The sequence below is a fragment of the Leopardus geoffroyi genome, chromosome D2, assembly GCF_018350155.1.
Source record: "Leopardus geoffroyi isolate Oge1 chromosome D2, O.geoffroyi_Oge1_pat1.0, whole genome shotgun sequence".
NCBI lineage: Eukaryota > Metazoa > Chordata > Mammalia > Carnivora > Felidae > Leopardus > Leopardus geoffroyi.
In genome coordinates, this window is record NC_059334.1 from 60,897,918 (window position 1) to 60,916,776 (window position 18,859).

Below are 18,859 nucleotides of genomic sequence, written 5' to 3' on the forward strand. Positions count from 1 at the left end.
GGTTTCACTTAGCATGATGTTCTCAATGCTCATCCACACTGTAGAATGTAACAGATTTCTTTCCTTTATAAGGGTGCACAGTATTCCATTAAATGTATATGCCACATTTTATTTATCCATTCATCCATTAATGGATGTCTGGGTTGCTTTTATCTCTTGACTATGGTGACTAGTGCTGCTATGAACATGGGTATGCAATGTTTTTTTAAATGGACAAAAGATCTTCAAAACTAAAGAATATGGCAAAAAGAAACAGGAAAGATGATCAACCTCATTATTCATTAGGGAAACGCAAATTAAAATCATAAAGAGATATTGCCACACACCTGTAAGAAGCCAAAAACAACCAACCAAACACACAAACCAGTACTGATTAGGATATGGAACGACTGTAACTCTTGCATATTGCTGAGGGGAATGTAAAATAGGTCATCTCTCTGGAAAACAGTTTGGTGTTTTCTTTATAAGAAACATATACTTGGGGCCTGGGTGGCTCAGTCGGTGGAGTGTCCAACTCCAGCTCAGGTCATGATCTCACTGCTCGTGAGCGAGCCCTGTGTTGGGCTCTGTGCTGACAGCTCAGAGTCTGGAGCCTGCTTCGGATTCTGTGTCTCCCTCTCTATGCCCCTCCCCTGCTTGCACTCTGTCTCTCTCTCAAAAACAAATAAAAATTAAAAAATTAAAAAAAAAAAGTCAGGATGCCCAACCAACTGGGTTGAGCACCCCATTTAAAAAAAAAAAAGAGGGGTGCCTGGGTGGCGCAGTCGGTTAAGCGTCCGACTTCAGCCAGGTCACGATCTCGCGGTCCGTGAGTTCGAGCCCCGCATCGGGCTCTGGGCTGATGGCTCAGAGCCTGGAGCCTGTTTCCGATTCTGTGTCTCCCTCTCTCTCTGCCCCTCCCCTGTTCATGCTCTGTCTCTCTCTGTCCCAAAAATAAATAAACGTTGAAAAAAAAATTAAAAAAAAAAAAAAAAAAAAAGAAACATATACTTAACCATGAAAGCCAAAAATCCATTCAGAGGTATGTCACCAAGTGAAATAAAAGCTTATGTTCATATAAAACCCTGTACAATAATGTTCACAGGAGCTTTATTCATAATCGCTAAAATCTGGAACCTCTCAATGTCCTTCAACCTAGAAATGGATAAATCAAGCTGGCATAGTCTTACAATGGGATTTATTCTATGATAAAAAGGAATAAACTACTGATATATGCATCAACATAGATGAATTTCAAATGAATTACTGTGTAAAAGAAGCCAGACCCAAAAGACTATATGACCTCATCTTTGGGGTTTTTTTGAAAGAGCCAAACTATGAAAAAAAAAAACAAAAAACAAAAAACTCCACAAAACTCTGGGGTCAGGGAACAGGTTAGTGGCTACTACAGGTTTAGGATGAGTGAAGGAGCTGACCTCACAAGAGCACAAGATAACTTTCTGGGATGATGACACTCTTTCACATCTTCATTTTTTTGTGATAATTATACTTCCACACAGTTGTCAAAACTCAGAACTATACATTAAAAAGGGTGCATTTTACTATATATGGAAGTATACCTTTAAAAACCTGACTTAAAAAACTAAATGTTTTTTCATCATACTTTACACAAAATGGAAAGCACTGAAACATGCTCTGTTTGTTGTATTTCACTTAGTGAAATTTCTCATTTTCCTATTTGCGCTCACCTGGTTAACATTTTAATTCCCTTGTCAGATGTGAGCATGCCCAGATATCTCCTCTTATCTTGCTGCTGTAGCTACAAAGGCTTACCTCATTTGACTGTGCACATGGCCCAGCTGAGTAGGTATGTCAGGCTTCTATAAAATATCTCCCTCACTCCAACTCTCCTTCCTTTCCTCACTGAAAGACATCTTTTTTTTTTTTTTAATTTTTTTTTCAACGTTTATTTATTTTTGGGACAGAGAGAGACAGCATGAACGGGGGAGGGGCAGAGAGAGAGGGAGACACAGAATCGGAAACAGGCTCCAGGCTCTGAGCCATCAGCCCAGAGCCTGACGCGGGGCTCGAACTCATGGACTGCGAGATCTTGACCTGGCTGAAGTCAGACGCTCAACCGACTGCGCCACCCAGGCGCCCCATGAAAGACATCTTTATTCATCTATTAATGGTTGCTAAGACCTCTGGGGCAGCTTTTCACCCTCAGAAAACTCCAAATTCTTGAAAACAAGGATATAGATAAAGCTGGACGGACGCACAAGGAACACTGAGCACATTTGACAATAGGAAGTCTGCTAGAGGGTTCTCATAGAACACTTAATAGCTCCTTAAAAAAAAAAAAAAAAAAAGAGACCATGTGTCTTGATGCGACAACTGGAACTTGCTATCCTCAGGGGAACTGACCTGATGCTAAAGCTGTTATTCTGAGAATAAGAGAGGAGAAACAGAAAACACCTGGTCCTTGCAAACACTGAGCAATGGATCACACCTTTCTGGAGTTGTCATTCCTTAGAATTCTTGCCAGGTGAAATAATCTTCCTATTGTTTAAGGTAGTTTAAGTCAGTTTTTGATACTTGCAGTTGAAAACATCCTACTGATACAAGGCCTTACTTCCAGTGCCAAAGACATCACAGCAAAGCTATACATGCCTCTCAAAAGTTTTCCTCTACTGCTCTAAAAAATAAAATATATTACAAAAAATTTTGCTCCTCCTGGGCAATCCTTCTTTTCTACTGTTTGCTTCTACTCTTTCTCCTAGTACTTGTTCCAAATCCCCTCTAGTTTTCTCAAGATATGAGAGTTTTCACAAATAGTCTCAACAAAAGGGATAAAGCAAACCAATCTGTAGTGACAGGAAGCAGATCGGTGGTTGCAGAGACAGAAAGCAAGGGATAAGGGTGGTAAGAGGTGGCAGGAGGGACATACAGGGATATAGGGAAACTTTTGGTAAATGACAGATATGTTCATTATCTTGTTTTTTCCTTTTTTCTTTTTTTTAATGTTTATTTTTTGAGAGAGAGACAGACATAGAGTGCAAGAGGGGAAGGGGCAGAGAAAAAGGGAGACACAGAATATAAAGCAGGCTCCAGGCTCTGAGCTGTCAGCACAGGGCCCGATGCAGGGCTCAAACTCATGAACCGCAAGATCATGACCTGAACCAAAGTTGGACGTTTAACCGCCTAAGCCATCCAGGTGCCCCAGATATGTTCATTATCTTGATTGTAGTGATAGCTTCAGGTACATATATGTATGTCAAAACTCATCAAATATTGTATACTTTCAACACGTGCAGTTTATTATATATCAATTCTACCTTAATAAAGCTAGTAAATTAGGTTTTTGGGTTTTTTTTAAATAGCTTTAGTGGGGCGCCTGGGTGGCGCAGTCGGTTGAGCGTCCGACTTCAGCCAGGTCACGATCTCGCGGTCCGTGAGTTTGAGCCCCGCGTCAGGCTCTGGGCTGACGGCTCAGAGCCTGGAGCCTGTTTCCGATTCTGTGTCTCCCTCTCTCTCTGCCCCTCCCCCGTTCATGCTCTGTCTCTCTCTGTCCCAAAAATAAATAAACGTTGAAAAAAAAAAATAAAATAAAAAAAATAAAAATAAAAAAAAAATAAATAGCTTTAGTGAAGGGCTTTCTGCTTCTGTGCAATCTATAGAAACCTTTCCTAACCCTTCCAACTCCAGGTAGGTCTGACTAGACTCTTCACTCAAATTGACAGGGATACAAGTCCTCTTTCAGAAATAAGTTACATTTACTATGGCCGCAGAGTAAATTTTCATTGAGCCAATCACCAAAAGGTTTGCAAGAGCGATTTTTATCTAATGCCCACTTCCTCTTGTATGTTATGCTAAAAATACATAGGTACATTAAAACTCTTTAAAATCCTGTACCTTCTCAAATCACACAATGTTCCTTTGGGATTCAAGCCCTTCTATTTATGCTGTCAATTTCCACCCACTCTTTCACTCCCATCTCACTAACAGTCACTAAATCCACAGGCCTCCCTATTCTCTCTCCCTCTCTCTCTCTCATAAACATAAGGGCTACAGGGCTGCTAACCAGCTTTCTACTGCAATCAGCCTTGAGTGCCTAAAAGCAAAGAACTGCACATACAACTTCCTATTTACTGAGAAGAGAAGACTTCTGTATTTCTATGCCAAGCAGGGCACCAAGCAACCGGAAGAAAATCTTTGATAGTTTTTTTTCCTCTTACATGCCAAAAACCACGGCTGACAGAGAGAGGAGAACAAAAAGAAAAGACAGCTTACCCATAGAGTAGAGGTTGTCAAAGCTCTGGTGCATGCGGATAATCTCGTAGTAGAGTTCATCATAGCTGCTGGGAGTGGGCAGGAATGTGTCGCCGTATGTGATAAACATATTAAACAGGTTCACAATCTAAAAAAGAAGCAAAAGCCCATACACAGGCATCAAGCTATGAAGACCAGAATGGTATTATCAGTAATATGCTGTAGTCAGTTCTTACTGGCTCGTAAGAACAAGAACTGACTGTTACATTTTCAGAAATTTTGTGAGCTGGTTGTTTAACAAAGCCATTATTAAAAATTAACATATAAACTTACATTTCAATAAATTATATTAAAATGAAGGTAATACTCAAACTCACAACTTCCTAATTACTTTCTATCTTTTAGTATTATGTTCTTGAGATTCATTTACAACTCTTATACCTGTGTGGTAGGAATATCATAGAATGGTATATTATTGATCATCTCCCCAACTCTGCATTCAACAATGTCACATAGTTAGCTTGAAACTGGCCATGGTGAGAGTAGTTTTACCATAGAAATCCACAAATGCTACAAAAATCAGGGCTTCCTCCCCGCCCACATATTAAACATTTATGAACACACTGGATAATATCCTAAAAAGATAGTCAAAAGGCACAATGCCCTCCTTCTACCCCAAATAACTAGTCTGATAAACAGGAATATGTAATGTTCCTCTGAAACCAAGTACAGCCATGATGGAACCACTCATCTGGCTGGGACACCTCTCCAGGCTTTGCTCTGTACCAACACAGAGACTACAGCAGTCTAGTAGTCTCTCACCTGGGACCAAGGCTCACAGAGACTGACCCATACCTGCCCCTGCCAGACAATACACTCTCATGAAAAAGAGTCTCAAGTTTTCCAAAGACATAGGTGAGAGTGGGAAGAGTGGGGAGCACCAGTCTAGAAAGTCTAATCCAAAAGGAAAATAAAGGCCTGGCTCCGCCAGTGGCTCAGTCCCCATAATACCAGCTCCTATTTCAAACTGGCCCATCTCGATTTTAGGATGTGGCTTCAGAAAAAAGGAAAAAAAATTTTTTTTAATTTAAGTACAGTTGACACACATTACATTAGTTTCAGGTGTATAATACAGGGATTCAACAAGTCTATACATTGTGCTGTGCTCACTGCAAGTGTAGTGACCACCTGTCACCATGTAACACTATTACAACACCAACAACTATATTCCCTATACTGTACCTTTTATCTCCATGACTTAATCTTTCCATAACTAGAAGCCCGTATCTCCCATTCCCCTTAAGAAATATTTTTTGTTACTCACCATAAGGGCTAATGTAAAAATGTTGTGTTTGGCCAAAAGTACGGTCTCATTTGACATAAGGAACTTCAGCAAATTTATCAAGGCTTAAAAAAAAAAAAAATCAACAAGCTATTCAAAGAATAATCAATAAAGTTAAATGAAAGCAATGAAAATACACTTAATTCTAAGAAATCCAAATAGGTCTAGAATGAGTAAGTCACAGCTACCAAGAACTTTTTAAAAACAGGTAAGGTAGGGGTGCTTGGGTGGCTCAGTTGGTTAAGCATCTGAATCTCGGTTTCTGTTCAGGTCATGATCTCATGATTCATGAAATCAAACCCCTTGTCAGGCTCTATGCTGACAGCACAGAGCCTGCTTTTGATTTTCTCTCTCCTCTCTCTGCCTCTCACCTGCTCATACACACATACTCTCTCAAAATAAATAAATAAACTTTAATGAAATAAATAAAAGCAGGTAAGGGAGATATATGTGAAGCAAGCACTGATCTTCCCAAGCACATATCTGCTTATCTGCCCATAGAAGGTTTCTAAAAATCAACTTCTTTGTGCCACTTTTTTTTTTGGATACCATTAATTTATTATAAAACAGAAACATGAAAATTATTTACATGACGAAATATTTAACAACTTTACTGTAATGGCAGCTTCACTTGATGCCGTTTCAAAAATGATTTTTTTCAGTCTACATACTTTCCAAGAATGTTACCATCTCTAAATAAGAAATAATCCTTGTCATCTAGAACTACTTTAGTGCCTCCACATTCTGAAAGAACTTGGTCTCCAACTTCCTAGTTGGATCTCTAACTAGTTGAATCTCTCCAGCCTTCCCTTTAGAACCGGATCTAACAGCTACCACTGTTGCTTGCAATACTTCTCCTGGAGATTGTTCTGGAAGTATAATGCCTCCATTGGTTACAGTTTTGGTTGCCCTCCTTTCAACTAAAACTCAAAGGGAAGGAAACTTTCTAAAGGCCTGTCCTGCTGTGACTCCGGGCACCGCAGTGTGTACTCTGCTCTGGAGCTGCCACGTCTCAAGGAGACCCACAGTCCCACCTCTTCGTGCAACTTCTTAAATAGCAAGTAAGCTTGCAAATCTGACTATAAAAAGGACATCTTAGTATTCCAGATTTACTTACCACATTTGCTCAATTTATAGATTAAAATGAAGATCCCCCTCTCACCCTACGTGGCTAGAATGTCACATCACTAAGTTTTAGTTATACATTTGTTTCAAACACCATGGTTAAGAGGGACATCTTTCAATTCTAACCGGTCACCAGAAATGCCAACGATATTGGACTTCAGCTCTAGACAGGAAAACAGCTCGTGAAGAGAAAAAAAAAAGCCCTTAACTATTCAAACAAAAGTACAACTTGCTCTGTCCTCTCTCAACCATGACAACATTTACCTAAAAGGTCCTCTTTCTGTCTGGTAATTCTTAATGAGGATTAAAACCCAAGCAACCTCAGCTAAAAGACTGACTGTTAAGTCTCTAGCTTAACATGTAGGTATAAAGACATTTTTGCAAATAAATATTAAGCATAAATCACCAGTCGCCTTGTACTTTTTCACCCGTAATCACAAAATAAATCCTACTTCTGTGCCCATCATGACTAGTGTCCCTGTACCTACCTCCCCTACTTGATGGGAAACCTTACAGAAGGAGCTCAGCAGCTGCAAGCAATCGGCGGTCCTTCTGTCTTCTCCCCCTCAAGCCTCTCTACTCCCACAGATATAAAAAAAGGCTTGACCTCTCCTTTTCTAAGACCATACCTGCTTCTTTGCCAGCAAAGAAGTCTATTCTCCCATGCTGTCTGAGCTTTGTGTGAAGTTTACTACCCCTCGAGAAAAGATGTTAGCTTTGATTTGAAACAGCAGGCAATGATGAGTAGGAGTAAGACTCTCCAGACACTTGCCACCTGCCACACAACACCCCTTACTCTCAACCTCTGAAATCACAGGTACAGTAAAGAAACAGCAGGCAAGGAAAAGTACAAGAGCCTGTCTACGTTCTGTTTCTAAAGCCTGAATATTCCCCTCAAATAGCAAAAAAGCCTTGCTAGAGATGAAGGTGATAGGCATCCTCATTTATGAACTCTTCACCCTTACGCTGACTCCAGTTCTCGGAGATTTCATAATGGAAAGGCAAATGACAGGCAGGTGGCCCTTTTGATGTTGTCTGTTAACAAGCAATCTGTTGGACTAGACCCAAAAAAAGCTCCATGGGAGCCCATTCTAGGTCACACAACCTGCTTAACTCCTACCAGGAGCTCAGAGAATGAAGGGGGCTAGCTGAAATCCACATAAAAATGACTAAGCTAGCCCAAACATCTATCTTCAATGAAGATCATCTTGCTGAGTTATTTAAGGATTGCCCACACCACTCCCTACCCCCAGAGCTCGGACAAGCCCTGTTAATGGATAAATCACCTGACAATCAGACTCTATAAATTCACAAGAGACAAGAGAAAAGGATGGGTAGAGCACCTGGCACTCTACAAAACATAATGGTTGGAGAGAAACAAAGCAGCTTTTGCACACATCCAATCAACGAGGACTTTTGTCCCCAACAACACAGCAAAAAGATGCAGCCTCAGCAGTGGTTATGTGGTAATTAAGGGGCAGAAAACCTGGAGAAAAGGAAGTGGAAACAATGATTTATTGCTTCTCTGCTGGACTACAGCTAGTCTTGATCTCTGGGATTCAGAGCCAGGGATGACAAAGTGATAAATACAAGGGGAGGAAGAGAGCAATTCTGCCACAGACCAAGAGGCACCCTGTGTCCCAACTACCACAGACATCAGTGGAGCCAAACAGCACTGAGAAGGAGAATCCAGCACTGCGATACTGTCAGCACCAGGGAGAACCCGCATTCTACTCCTGATAATTCAAGCAGACCCTGACCTGCCCCCACATCCCAAAATGGCCAGGGTCTTCTCACCTGGAAGTAGTCATTCTCTAGAGGAAATTTAATAGGCAGAGAAAATGAACAAAGCAACCTTAAAATTGGCTCCCACAAACCTCTGACATCAGGGACCACAATTCCTCAAGAGGGAATGCCCCAACCTCCCGTGGAATAGTGCTTTCTTTCTCCTTCATCATCGCCCTGACTTTGCACTCACTCTGTCAACTGTGTGGTGTCCCCTACAACACACACATGGTGTGCTATCCTCCGACCTGATGTGGTGGGAGTTCTAAGTCTGTGAGGTTTCTTTTTTTTTTTTTTTTTTTTTTTTTTTTATTTTTGAGACAGAGAGAGACAGAGCATGAGCAGGGGAGGGGCAGAGAGAAAGGGAGACACAGAATCTGAAGCAGGCTCCAGACTCCCAAGCTGTCAGCCCAGAGCCTGACGCGGGGCTCGAACTCACAGACTGTGAGATCATGACCTGAGCTGAAGTCAGACGCTTAATCAACTGAGCTGCCCAGGCGCCCCTGTGAGCTTTCAATATAGTTGATTTTTGGAACTAGAAAGGACCCTGGAGATCATGAATCCAGTTCCCTTGTTTTTGGATAAGAAAACACTTCCTCCCCTCCCCACCCACCCACCCCAAGGAGCTAGTGACTAAGCTGGGACTAAAACCTGGTCTGCGGTTTAGTGTTCTTTCTGCCATTCCATTAAAATTAAATAAAGGTGGATTAAATAAACTCCAAATGGAGTTTTATGTTAAAGGAAAAGACACTTACTTATAAATGGTGTCCTTAGATTTGCTGACTACACTGTTCCCAACACTTCTCTAGACTCTGGTTTATAACTTTCTCTACCTACTCGCTATTCCAGGTTATTTTCACATTTTTGGTCCACTTTTTCTCTTGGTCCTGAGCTACTTACTAGAGTACAGGTGTTTAATACCTCATTATTACCTCTCTACTGTCCATTTGCAACACTAAGACTCCCAAGCAGCTTCTCTCAGCATCAAACGCCTTAGCAGGACCTCTGTATCTGCTCTCATTGTTCTCTACAGCTCACCTCTCACACACCTCTATCCCCTCTTCTCTGTTTCTGCTTCCTTTGTAGTATCTTGAAAAAGAAAGAAAGAAAGAAAGAAAGAAAGAAAGAAAGAAAGAAAGAAAGAAAGAAAGAAAGAAAGGAAGGAAGGGATGGAAAGACGGAAAGAAGGAAGGAAGCCAGCATGCAGGGGGACGGAAGGGGAAGGAGAAAGAGAGAGAGGAAAGGGAGAAACATCACTGTCAACTAAAACTGTGCCTATACCCCTCACTCCTCACTCAGCTCTGCCCCCTTTAAAATTAAATACTGAACATGGAATGTGATTGGATCTGGATTTTAAAGGGAGCCAAGATCCCCTTTCTTTATGCAAAATCAGAACAGAAACAAAACAAAAACACTGGTATAAATAATTAGCAGCCAGGCTTATTCATAAGCTGTTATGGTATAGAGTTATGCACAGGTTTTAACTGCAGACCAAAGAAGAGAATAGCTTGATGTCAGCCAGGGACAGGTTCAAGGACAGTAGAGAACTGGCACTCGGGATCTCAGTGCCAACACATAAGTAGCACAGAGCTCATGCTGGCTGGCTCCTGGTTCACCACTCTTCACACACATACACATATTTTTAGAAAACTGCCCTTTATATCTATCCACTTGTCTACTTGGTGTCGTCTGGGCACATGACCAGCCAAACTGTTCCACAGACAGTCACAGAAGTAGCAGTACATAGAGAGAAGAGTTAAGATAACTATAAAAGATAAGGGGTTGGTTGTATAAACATAGCGTTGTTAATTAGTCTTTGTAAGAGTTTGGTATCAAGTACATGTTGTAGTCATTGTGGAGATAAGAGGGGCAGGATGTACTTTAAAAAAATCTAACCTTTTAGTTTATCATGTTTCCATCTTTTTAAGGTTTTTATTTATTTATTTTGAGAGAGAGAGGGACAGCAGGGGAGGGGCAGAAAGAGAGGAAGACAGAATCCCAAGCAGGCTCCGTGCTGTCAGCGCAGAGCCCAACGTGGGGCTTGAACCCGTGAACCATGAAATCATGACCTGAGCTGAAACCAAGAGTCAGATACTCAACCAACTGAGTCACCCAGGTGCCCCCACGTTTCCATTTTTTAAATAAATAGTTTTTGAAGGGGGAGAAGAGACTACACCACTCTTCCTTACCAAAGACTTGACCCTTAGTCTAAGATATTTCCAAAGAAGAAGGGCCCACGTTATAATAACTCAACACTGTGTAAATAGTTTTGCCCATTTGAAGAGCAATGGCTGCTCATCCCCACAAAACAGAAGGGCACAGCTTTTGGATGCAAAGTGAAAAAAGTCAGTCACAAAAAGATAAATACTAAATGATTCAATTTATATGAGGTACCCAGGTTGGGCAATTTACGGAGACAGAAGGTAGAATGGTGGTTGCCAGGAGTGGGGGAGGGAGAAATATAGAGTTATTATTTAATGGGTACAGAGAGTTTCAGTTTGGGAAGATGAAAAAAATTCTGGAGATGGAAGGTGGAGATGTTTGCAACAATGATGTGAATGTACTTAATGCTACTGAATCATACACTTAAAAATGGTAAATTTTATGTTATGTATGTTTTACTAATTAAAAGCAAATAAAAGGTCAATGTTTTTCTTTCCACCAACATAAGCATGAGCCCTACAAACACCCATCCAAACTTTCTATGTACTCAGCATAAGGGACCAGCTACACTTTACATCACAATACATATATATAGTATGGAGTACCCAGCCAAGCATGCAAAGATGTTTCCTCTTTGATGGGTTAAAGAAAAAGAGCCAAATATACACAATCAACAGAGAACCATGGACTCTTGGGCAGGAATGAAAAGTCAAAATGAATCCTGAGTAGCCTTCAAGATAACACTATGGCAGTCTCCAGAATAATGATCAAAGTTCACAATCAAAGCTACCAATGCACTTAAGTACCAACAATATTCTAGGAAATCCTCAAGAATCCTGGATTAGACTCCTAATCTTTGCTAACACTACAAAAGGAGGATCCAGATACCTGGCTCCAAAAACTCTTAACCTACACAGAGTGGAAAAATAGAGAAGTTACGTCAGTGAAATACTTGAGGTATTATATTACACATCCTATATGTTTTAGCTGTAGGGAAATGGGTGCTCCATACACACTTGTTTCTTCATTGGAAAGTCTTTTCCACCAGGCACTTTGAAAACTTTGTTTCTGGGCTCTTTTTCAGGAACTACAAATTGGCTGCAACTGCTGCCTCTTTTAACTCTACTAGAGGGGCCTGTCAGTCTCACACTTAGTTTTGGCCCAAGCTCCCTCCCTTGGGGAGTCTTGTGCATCAAGTATGGCAACAGTGCACTGAAGTTCTGACTTCTGTATGAGACACATGTGGAATATAGGAGAGTGTACAGGTTCTGGGACTATCCACCTGAGAATCCTGCCACTGTACACAGGCCTCTCCCACCCCACAAGGAACCTGGTTTGCAGAGCTGCTCCTAACATTAATGTACCCCACATAATGAGGACTTGCCCAGATTTTTCCCTAAACTGCTTTGAATTCAAGGAGAGAGTAGCAGCAAACTGTGTTGTCATGTAGAAGAGTAGAATGAATAATGGATACGGGAACTTCTCCAGGACTACAACCTGTCCCCCACATTAAGGTAAACCAGGTGGGGAGAACAAGCCAACTATAGGAAGACACAATTAAGTGGTAGCTCAGATGCCTGCCTCAGAGAAGCAGAGGGGAGGTTTAATCACAAAACCAAGTGAATGAGAGTTAAATAATATTAAAAACAGGAAGGAGAGAGCCTCTAGCAAAGTACAAATAAATGTCTCAAAAGAATCAGGTCAGAGAGCTCTCTGCCTGTTTGAATAGCTTAAACATACTATGAGAAAAAAAGAGATAGAAAGCAAAGACAAGACTCAACGAGGCCCTTATTTTCTGGCCTGGCCTGGAGTTAGGATGAGACTCCACAGATCCAAATCAAACGAGGTTCATTTGGGGAAATGGGTAATTTCACAGTGACTGATAAAAGAGCAATATTAGCATCTCACTTGCTTAGAAGAAAGGCAGAGGAACTCCAAGGACAGGCTAGAAATAGCACTAGTGTAACAAGCCACTGCCTCCAAAACCCCAGAGGCACTATAAACTCTAGCCAATTCCACCATCTCTGGACAAAATCACCGATTACCCAAGGACACTGCCAAGAATCAGCAGGCTCACTGTCAATGAGCAAAGTGGCACCGGAAGGACTTAGAAGCCAATACCTACCAACAGAATAATTTTAAGATACACCAGGTGGCCTCTCAGAATATTGGCATCTGTCTGGCTGCAAACCCAAGCACCTCACTAAAAGAGACCAATGAATCAAACAAGAGAATGAAATGTTTTTGGTTGTGCATTATAAGCCGCTCCAGGTGAACAGAACACAAAAGTTAGTATATCCAGTGGGAGGACTCTGGGAAGACAGCACAGTAGAAAGTACCAGGAAACTCTCTCCCTACCTAGACAGTAACTGCAGTAGCAGAATTTGTCTGATGTTAACTACTGTGGAACTCTGAAGTCTGTTAGAAGTTGGCAACTTCTGGGGAAGACCTGGATGGTAAGTTTTGGTTAATTTTGGGCAATCTGAGCTCTTAGCACAGAAGCAGCTGTCCATCCCCCACTTGCTCCCCACTAGCCATGTGGCAAGCAGCTATGCACTTGGTCCTGCAGCAGTCTATAGGAGCTAAGGTGGGCAAAAAGGACCCTGTCCTCCAAATACTGGGGATCTGTGCTCTGATAGCTGATTGTTGCTTCTGATTACAGAGATGCAGAGAAAGCAGGCAGCCATTATTGTTGTACCTCCCCTCACTGATGGGCAAGCCCTGCCCCATGCAGATAAATTACATCCACAAGATTTAAAGGGCCAAGTGCCCCTTTTTTCTCCACCTTCATTTCTTTGTCTTTCTCCTTTTGGGAGCCAGACATTAAAGACTAGAACATTCAAAAACAATCACATAGGGGCACATGGGGGTCACGGTTTGGTTCAGGGGACTGAGCCCCATATCAGGCTCAGCATGTAGCCTGATGGGATTCTCTCACTCCCTCTCTCCCTGCTCCTCTCCCGCTTATGCTCTCTCTCGCTCACGCTCTCAAAATAAATAAATAAACTTAAAAAAGTAAAACAACTGCATATACAGGGAAAATTAAAAAGTGACTGCACACGCCCAAGAAAAGTCTCAGAAGAGAGTGAAGAAGACATAACGTTTATACTCGGGCTGATCCTGGGCAGAAGCAACCTACAAAAATAAAAATAAAAATAATAAACAAAAATAGTAACAACTAAAAATGCCAAGTCTGAGGGAGAATCTGATTTCTTAAACCTGAGGACATTACAGTAAGTGAAATAAGCCAGTCACAAAAAGACAAACACTGTAGGATTTCACTTAGTTGGGGTGCTTAGTGTAATCAAAATCATAAAGACAAAAAGTAGAATGCTGGTTGCCAGGGGCTGGCAAAGGAAAGAATGGAGAGTTCTGGTTTAATAGGCATAGAGTTTTCGTTTTACAAGATGAAAAGAGTTATGGGAATAGATGGTGGTGATGGCTGCACAACAATGTGAACATTTAGCATCACTGAACTGTACATTTAAAAAGTTAAGATGGTAAGTATTATGTGACTTTACCACAATAAGAAAAAAAAAGTACATCAATAGGCTGCACAGCTGAAGACTCCACAGTCCTCCAGATGAACTGGAAAAAAGAACAAATCCTCTCTTTATCATTTTTTTAAACTTTTATTTAAGTAAGCTCTACTCAGGACCCCAAGATCTCCACCCTCGTGACCCTGAGATCAACAGTGGCATGCTCTTCTGACTAAGCCAGCCAGGCACCCCTACAAATCTTTTCTGGAAGTGGAAATTAGGTTCTATCTTACATTTTCCTTGCTGTTGAAGTGTGTAGTCTGCTTAGAAGGGAAAATAAGGTTCTCAACTATCTCCAAGTCTCCGTTTACTTGGAGACACTGCAATTCTTCCAGGTACCACACACCCTCTTCTTTACCATGAAAATGAGCCCTTAGGTGAAAGTTCCCAGATGGAACTCAGACTCTGGGAAATGCAGGATCCCGTCCACCTCATTCCTGTGCAGCCGCCTGTAACCTTGCTCAGAAGCCACTGCCTTCTAGGGTCCTATACCACCTGCTTATTTTTTCCAACACTGCCTAGCTGAAAGGTAGCCAAAATCATCACCCTTTAAGAAATCTAATAGTCAGTGAGACCGTGTCTCAGTGGGGGCATGTGATGTGGAACCAAGAACTTTACCTGCCAAAATGACAGAAACCAGTCACAGACCTATCCTGCTCACTGGAGATCTAGAAACAATGGCACCTCATGAAACCAAATGATATGTTCCTTTAGAACTAGTACAGGCAAAGCAACAAAAGCACAGCTACTCCTTCCTCTGTCTCTTTTAGTTGACAAGATGCTAATGGGCCTGTAAGAGTTGACATTTCTCTGGATAGGAAGTGACTTCATGTGCAGAGAAAAGAACAGAGATTTCTCACTCTTTTTAGGGGCTTTCTGGTGGGAATCTTTTTCTCCCTCTAACAGGCTAAACCTGTTAGAAATTCTTATCTTTTGCTTCTGCCAAGTTTCTGAGGGGATGAAAGAAAGAGTCAAAATAGTATAAATTTCAGATTTAGCCAAATGTGGTGATTTGAAGGAAAAAAAGAGTTTCCTGGCATTCTTTTTCAGTCCTGGGGCTTTCTACGCTGCTGTACAGAATCTTTCGTAACCAAATTATGGAAACAGAAAAATGCGTTCTAATAACCCTGTATTAAAACATTCTAAGAGGAATTGATTATCCACAGAAGAAAGAAGCCTCCATCTTTTTGCACATGGAAGCTAGAGCACTCTTAATTAGGCACATCAAGCCTAGAATACATCTTGTAACATCTTCTCCTACATCAGAGAAAATTTGGGGGAAAGAGGAAGAACAATTTAAAAAGCAATTTTAAAAACAAAATAGCAACAGCAGCTGCCAAAATTCCTCTTCCCATCTACTCTAGCTGTTTACTGCTTGTCCTTCCCTCCTCCCTACACCTTCTTCAAATCTAAAAGAGGCAATATTGTAGAGTTATATAAGATGTCACCATTGGAGGAAGCTGGGTGAAGGGTGCGAGAACTCGCTATACTATTTTTGCAACTTCCTGACTCTATAATTATATCAAAATTAATTTTTTTTTAAATTGAAAGTTTAAAAAAGAAACTAAACAAGAAAAAAAAAAAAGCTGATAATTAAAAGTTCAAAGGATAGTTTCCCCAAATCAGGAAGGGCTGACAAGCTGTCAAAGTTATACTTATACAAGAATGCACAGATCTACCTAAGGCTCAGGTCAGTCTTTCTCTTGAAAATTTTCAGTCCTGTATGACAACACCTACAATATAACAAGCTTCCAACAAAAGCCTCTCAATTCCCAGTCTCAAGGTATACCTAACCATGAAGTCACAGGCTTCTGCCAGCGATGAGAAAGCCAGCTGGATCCACAAAGCTGTGACACTCTCTGGGTTTTCCGTATCTCCCAGTAGGTATCTAAAAGGTCAGGCCATGTACAATTTCTCTCTTTTTCACAAAGCTGTGAATGCTCTGGATGCTATTTAGCACAGTGAAGCTGAACAGATTGTTTTGGGGGCTTTAGGGGCCTTTCTTCCTGCAGGGAGGCAAATGTTGCCTAGTGATCTGCATCTGAGCATAGGAGTCAGGAACTCTAAGTTCTAATCATGACTCTGCTTAGTATCTGGTTCCATGATCCTTAGCAAGGCACTTAGCCTTCTACACCTCCACTCCCTTCCCCAACAAATGGTGATAAAAATAATGACATCACCAGGGATGTGGCAAAGTGAAAGGGTAAGAAGGACTGTGATCCATAGATAAATGTCGAGTATAAAATGTCAGTATAAATCTGCCTTTAAATCGACCTGTGTTTTAGGACTATGGAAAGCTACACTGTTTAAATGCAGACTGCCTCCCCACTGCCCCTTCTGCCTGCAGAGGAAGTGAAAAAAGCTGACTCCACCCATGAAGCTCTGTTCAGGTCTTTTCCTCTCTAACAACTACATGCTTCTCTCTAAACATTCTGCTCATTCTTTGGTTAATGGCTTAGAAACCAACAAAGTTTCCATTTTTACTTAGTTAAAAGCAATCCATGTATCTGTAGGTAAGGAAGAAACAGACAAAGGAAAGTGAAATCACCCACCACTCCCTGTCACATCAACAATTCAAATAAAAAGGTGATGAAATCAGCTCAACAGAAACATGACAACAAACATCCTACTGGGTTCTATTATTGTTATCATTGTTGTTGTTGTTTTCAGGCAGAGACATAACACCACGCTACTTTAAGAGAATGTTGATTCATCAATTATGGAAATTCCACATGTCCACTTACCCATTTATTTATTCATTCAAATGTTTTCTGAACGCCTATTATAAGCCAAGTAGTGTGCTCAGGATAAAGCAATGATAAAAACACAGGCCTTGCACTATAGGAACTTTAAGAGGAAAGAAAGATATTTAAATAAATCATTATACAGACTTATGCGAACACAGCAAAACAATACAGTATGCTAAAATAGAAACCCAAAGTGCCGTAGGAAGACACAGAAACTAAGACATAGTGACCAATGTGCTCTTTAGCCTAAGAAGTTCAGAGAGGAGACTGTAAAGGTAAAGTTCCCAGGAGGAATACAGTATGATCGGTAAATGAAAAATATTAAACCAGATAGTAAGATGTTCTGTGAAAACGGAATTAATTAGGAGGCCATGCAACCTAAAATTAAGACCGAGATTCAATTTTTTTTTTTTAATGTTTGTTTATTTTGAGAGAGAGAGAAAAGGGAGTGCGCTAGCAGCTGGGGGTGGGGGGGGAGTAGGGAGACAGAGAGAGAGGGAGAATCCCAAGCAGAGCCCAAGGCAGGGCTCGCACTCACAAACTGTGAGATCATGACCAAGAGTCTGCTGCTTAACTGAATGAGCTACTCAGGCACCCCAAGACAGGGATTCTTAGCAAAGGATCATGGATGGCTTCAGGGGGGCCATGAATTCTCTAAAATTATATGCAAAATACATATGTACAAATGGGCATTTTTCTGGACACAAAGGTCATTTTTCATTATATTCTCAAAGGTAAAGATCTATCTCCTAGAATCTGATCATAAAACCTAGTTTTCTATCCCTATAGAGAATAGATTTAAGACCTAATCTTTTACCTAAAATAGGAGATCTAGGCAGTCTAGAGGTCAGAGAAGGAAGAGCTTTTGAACTTTCCGTAACTTAGGGAAAAATAGTGATTGCTAAAAAGAGGGCAATGAGAGAGGCAGGACTTATCCCTTTCCCTATTCTATTTGAAGTTAGCCTAAATATATTTCCCCACATACTCAAATACCATGGTGACAGGCACCATATAAATAGACAATGGCAGCACGGAGTAGGTCAGGGCTTATATATGCAAAACCAACATATCAGGCAGGATCAAACCCCCAACTAATACTGCTGCCTTCTTGTCAACAAGACCAAGCCTAGGAATTCCACATGGGTATCTGGAAGGGGACCTCTGGCCACCTCCCCAATAACAAAGAGCAACTGACTATAGTCAAACGGCATAGGGATAAAATCACCATTCTAAGCACAGTGATACTACACACCCACATTCCAAACGACAAAAGGCATTTGGGCCCTAGCCAACTGCTTCCGAGACACCCAAAGGCTTCTGTGTGTCCAATCTAACAACACATGTCTTATCAGTTTTACTTACAAATGAAATTCAATTAAAGTTTGCAGCACATGTATGTCAAGCATCTATACACATCAGCATATTTTCCAGCGTGAGGTTCAAACATCTCTAGCAAATCCCTAAACCTAGAAGGCAAAGAAAGAGTAAAGCATGGGCATACCAACATATGAGGGGTACTGCCAGCCAAGGAGTGGGTGGATCCACCACAGCCACATTTATATTCACTGATTGCAATATTATACATTATTATGGGCTCTGATGCCTCAGATTTAGTGTAGTATTTTGCAACTTTCCTTAACACCTGCTGCTCTCCATCTCACTGTACACTCCGTGTACGAACACACGGAGCCAGGGTTCCAGGAGGCTCACCCAGTCTCTATAGGAAAAGGACCTAACCTCATTTGGCAGAGAACTCTAGTACAAGTGCCTAGGCCTCAGGAACAAGAAGTCGTCCAAGCATTACTACAATGACCCTCATAAACATCTCCTCTGAACCTATCAAGGACCACAGAATGCCAATCAATCAGTCCTGGGATAGCACATAATTGGGACCAGAGCTGCACGTGACAAAGTACTCAAAGACTTAAAGTCACTGACCAACACAGAAT

The 18,859-nt window shown here is 41.2% G+C and overlaps 1 protein-coding gene across 2 annotated transcripts in view; it reads right to left on the reverse strand.

Moving 5' to 3' along the window:
• ARMH3 (armadillo like helical domain containing 3) overlaps window positions 1–18,859 on the reverse strand; it is a 175,564-nt gene that overhangs the window by 100,866 nt on the left and 55,839 nt on the right. For both annotated transcript variants that reach the window (XM_045438667.1, XM_045438666.1), the window contains exons 21-22: window positions 5,534–5,616; window positions 4,231–4,357 (exon numbers count right to left, since the gene is read on the reverse strand). In XM_045438667.1, coding sequence (XP_045294623.1) covers window positions 4,231–4,357; window positions 5,534–5,616 — 210 coding nt within the window. The remainder of the gene's footprint in view (window positions 1–4,230; window positions 4,358–5,533; window positions 5,617–18,859) is intronic.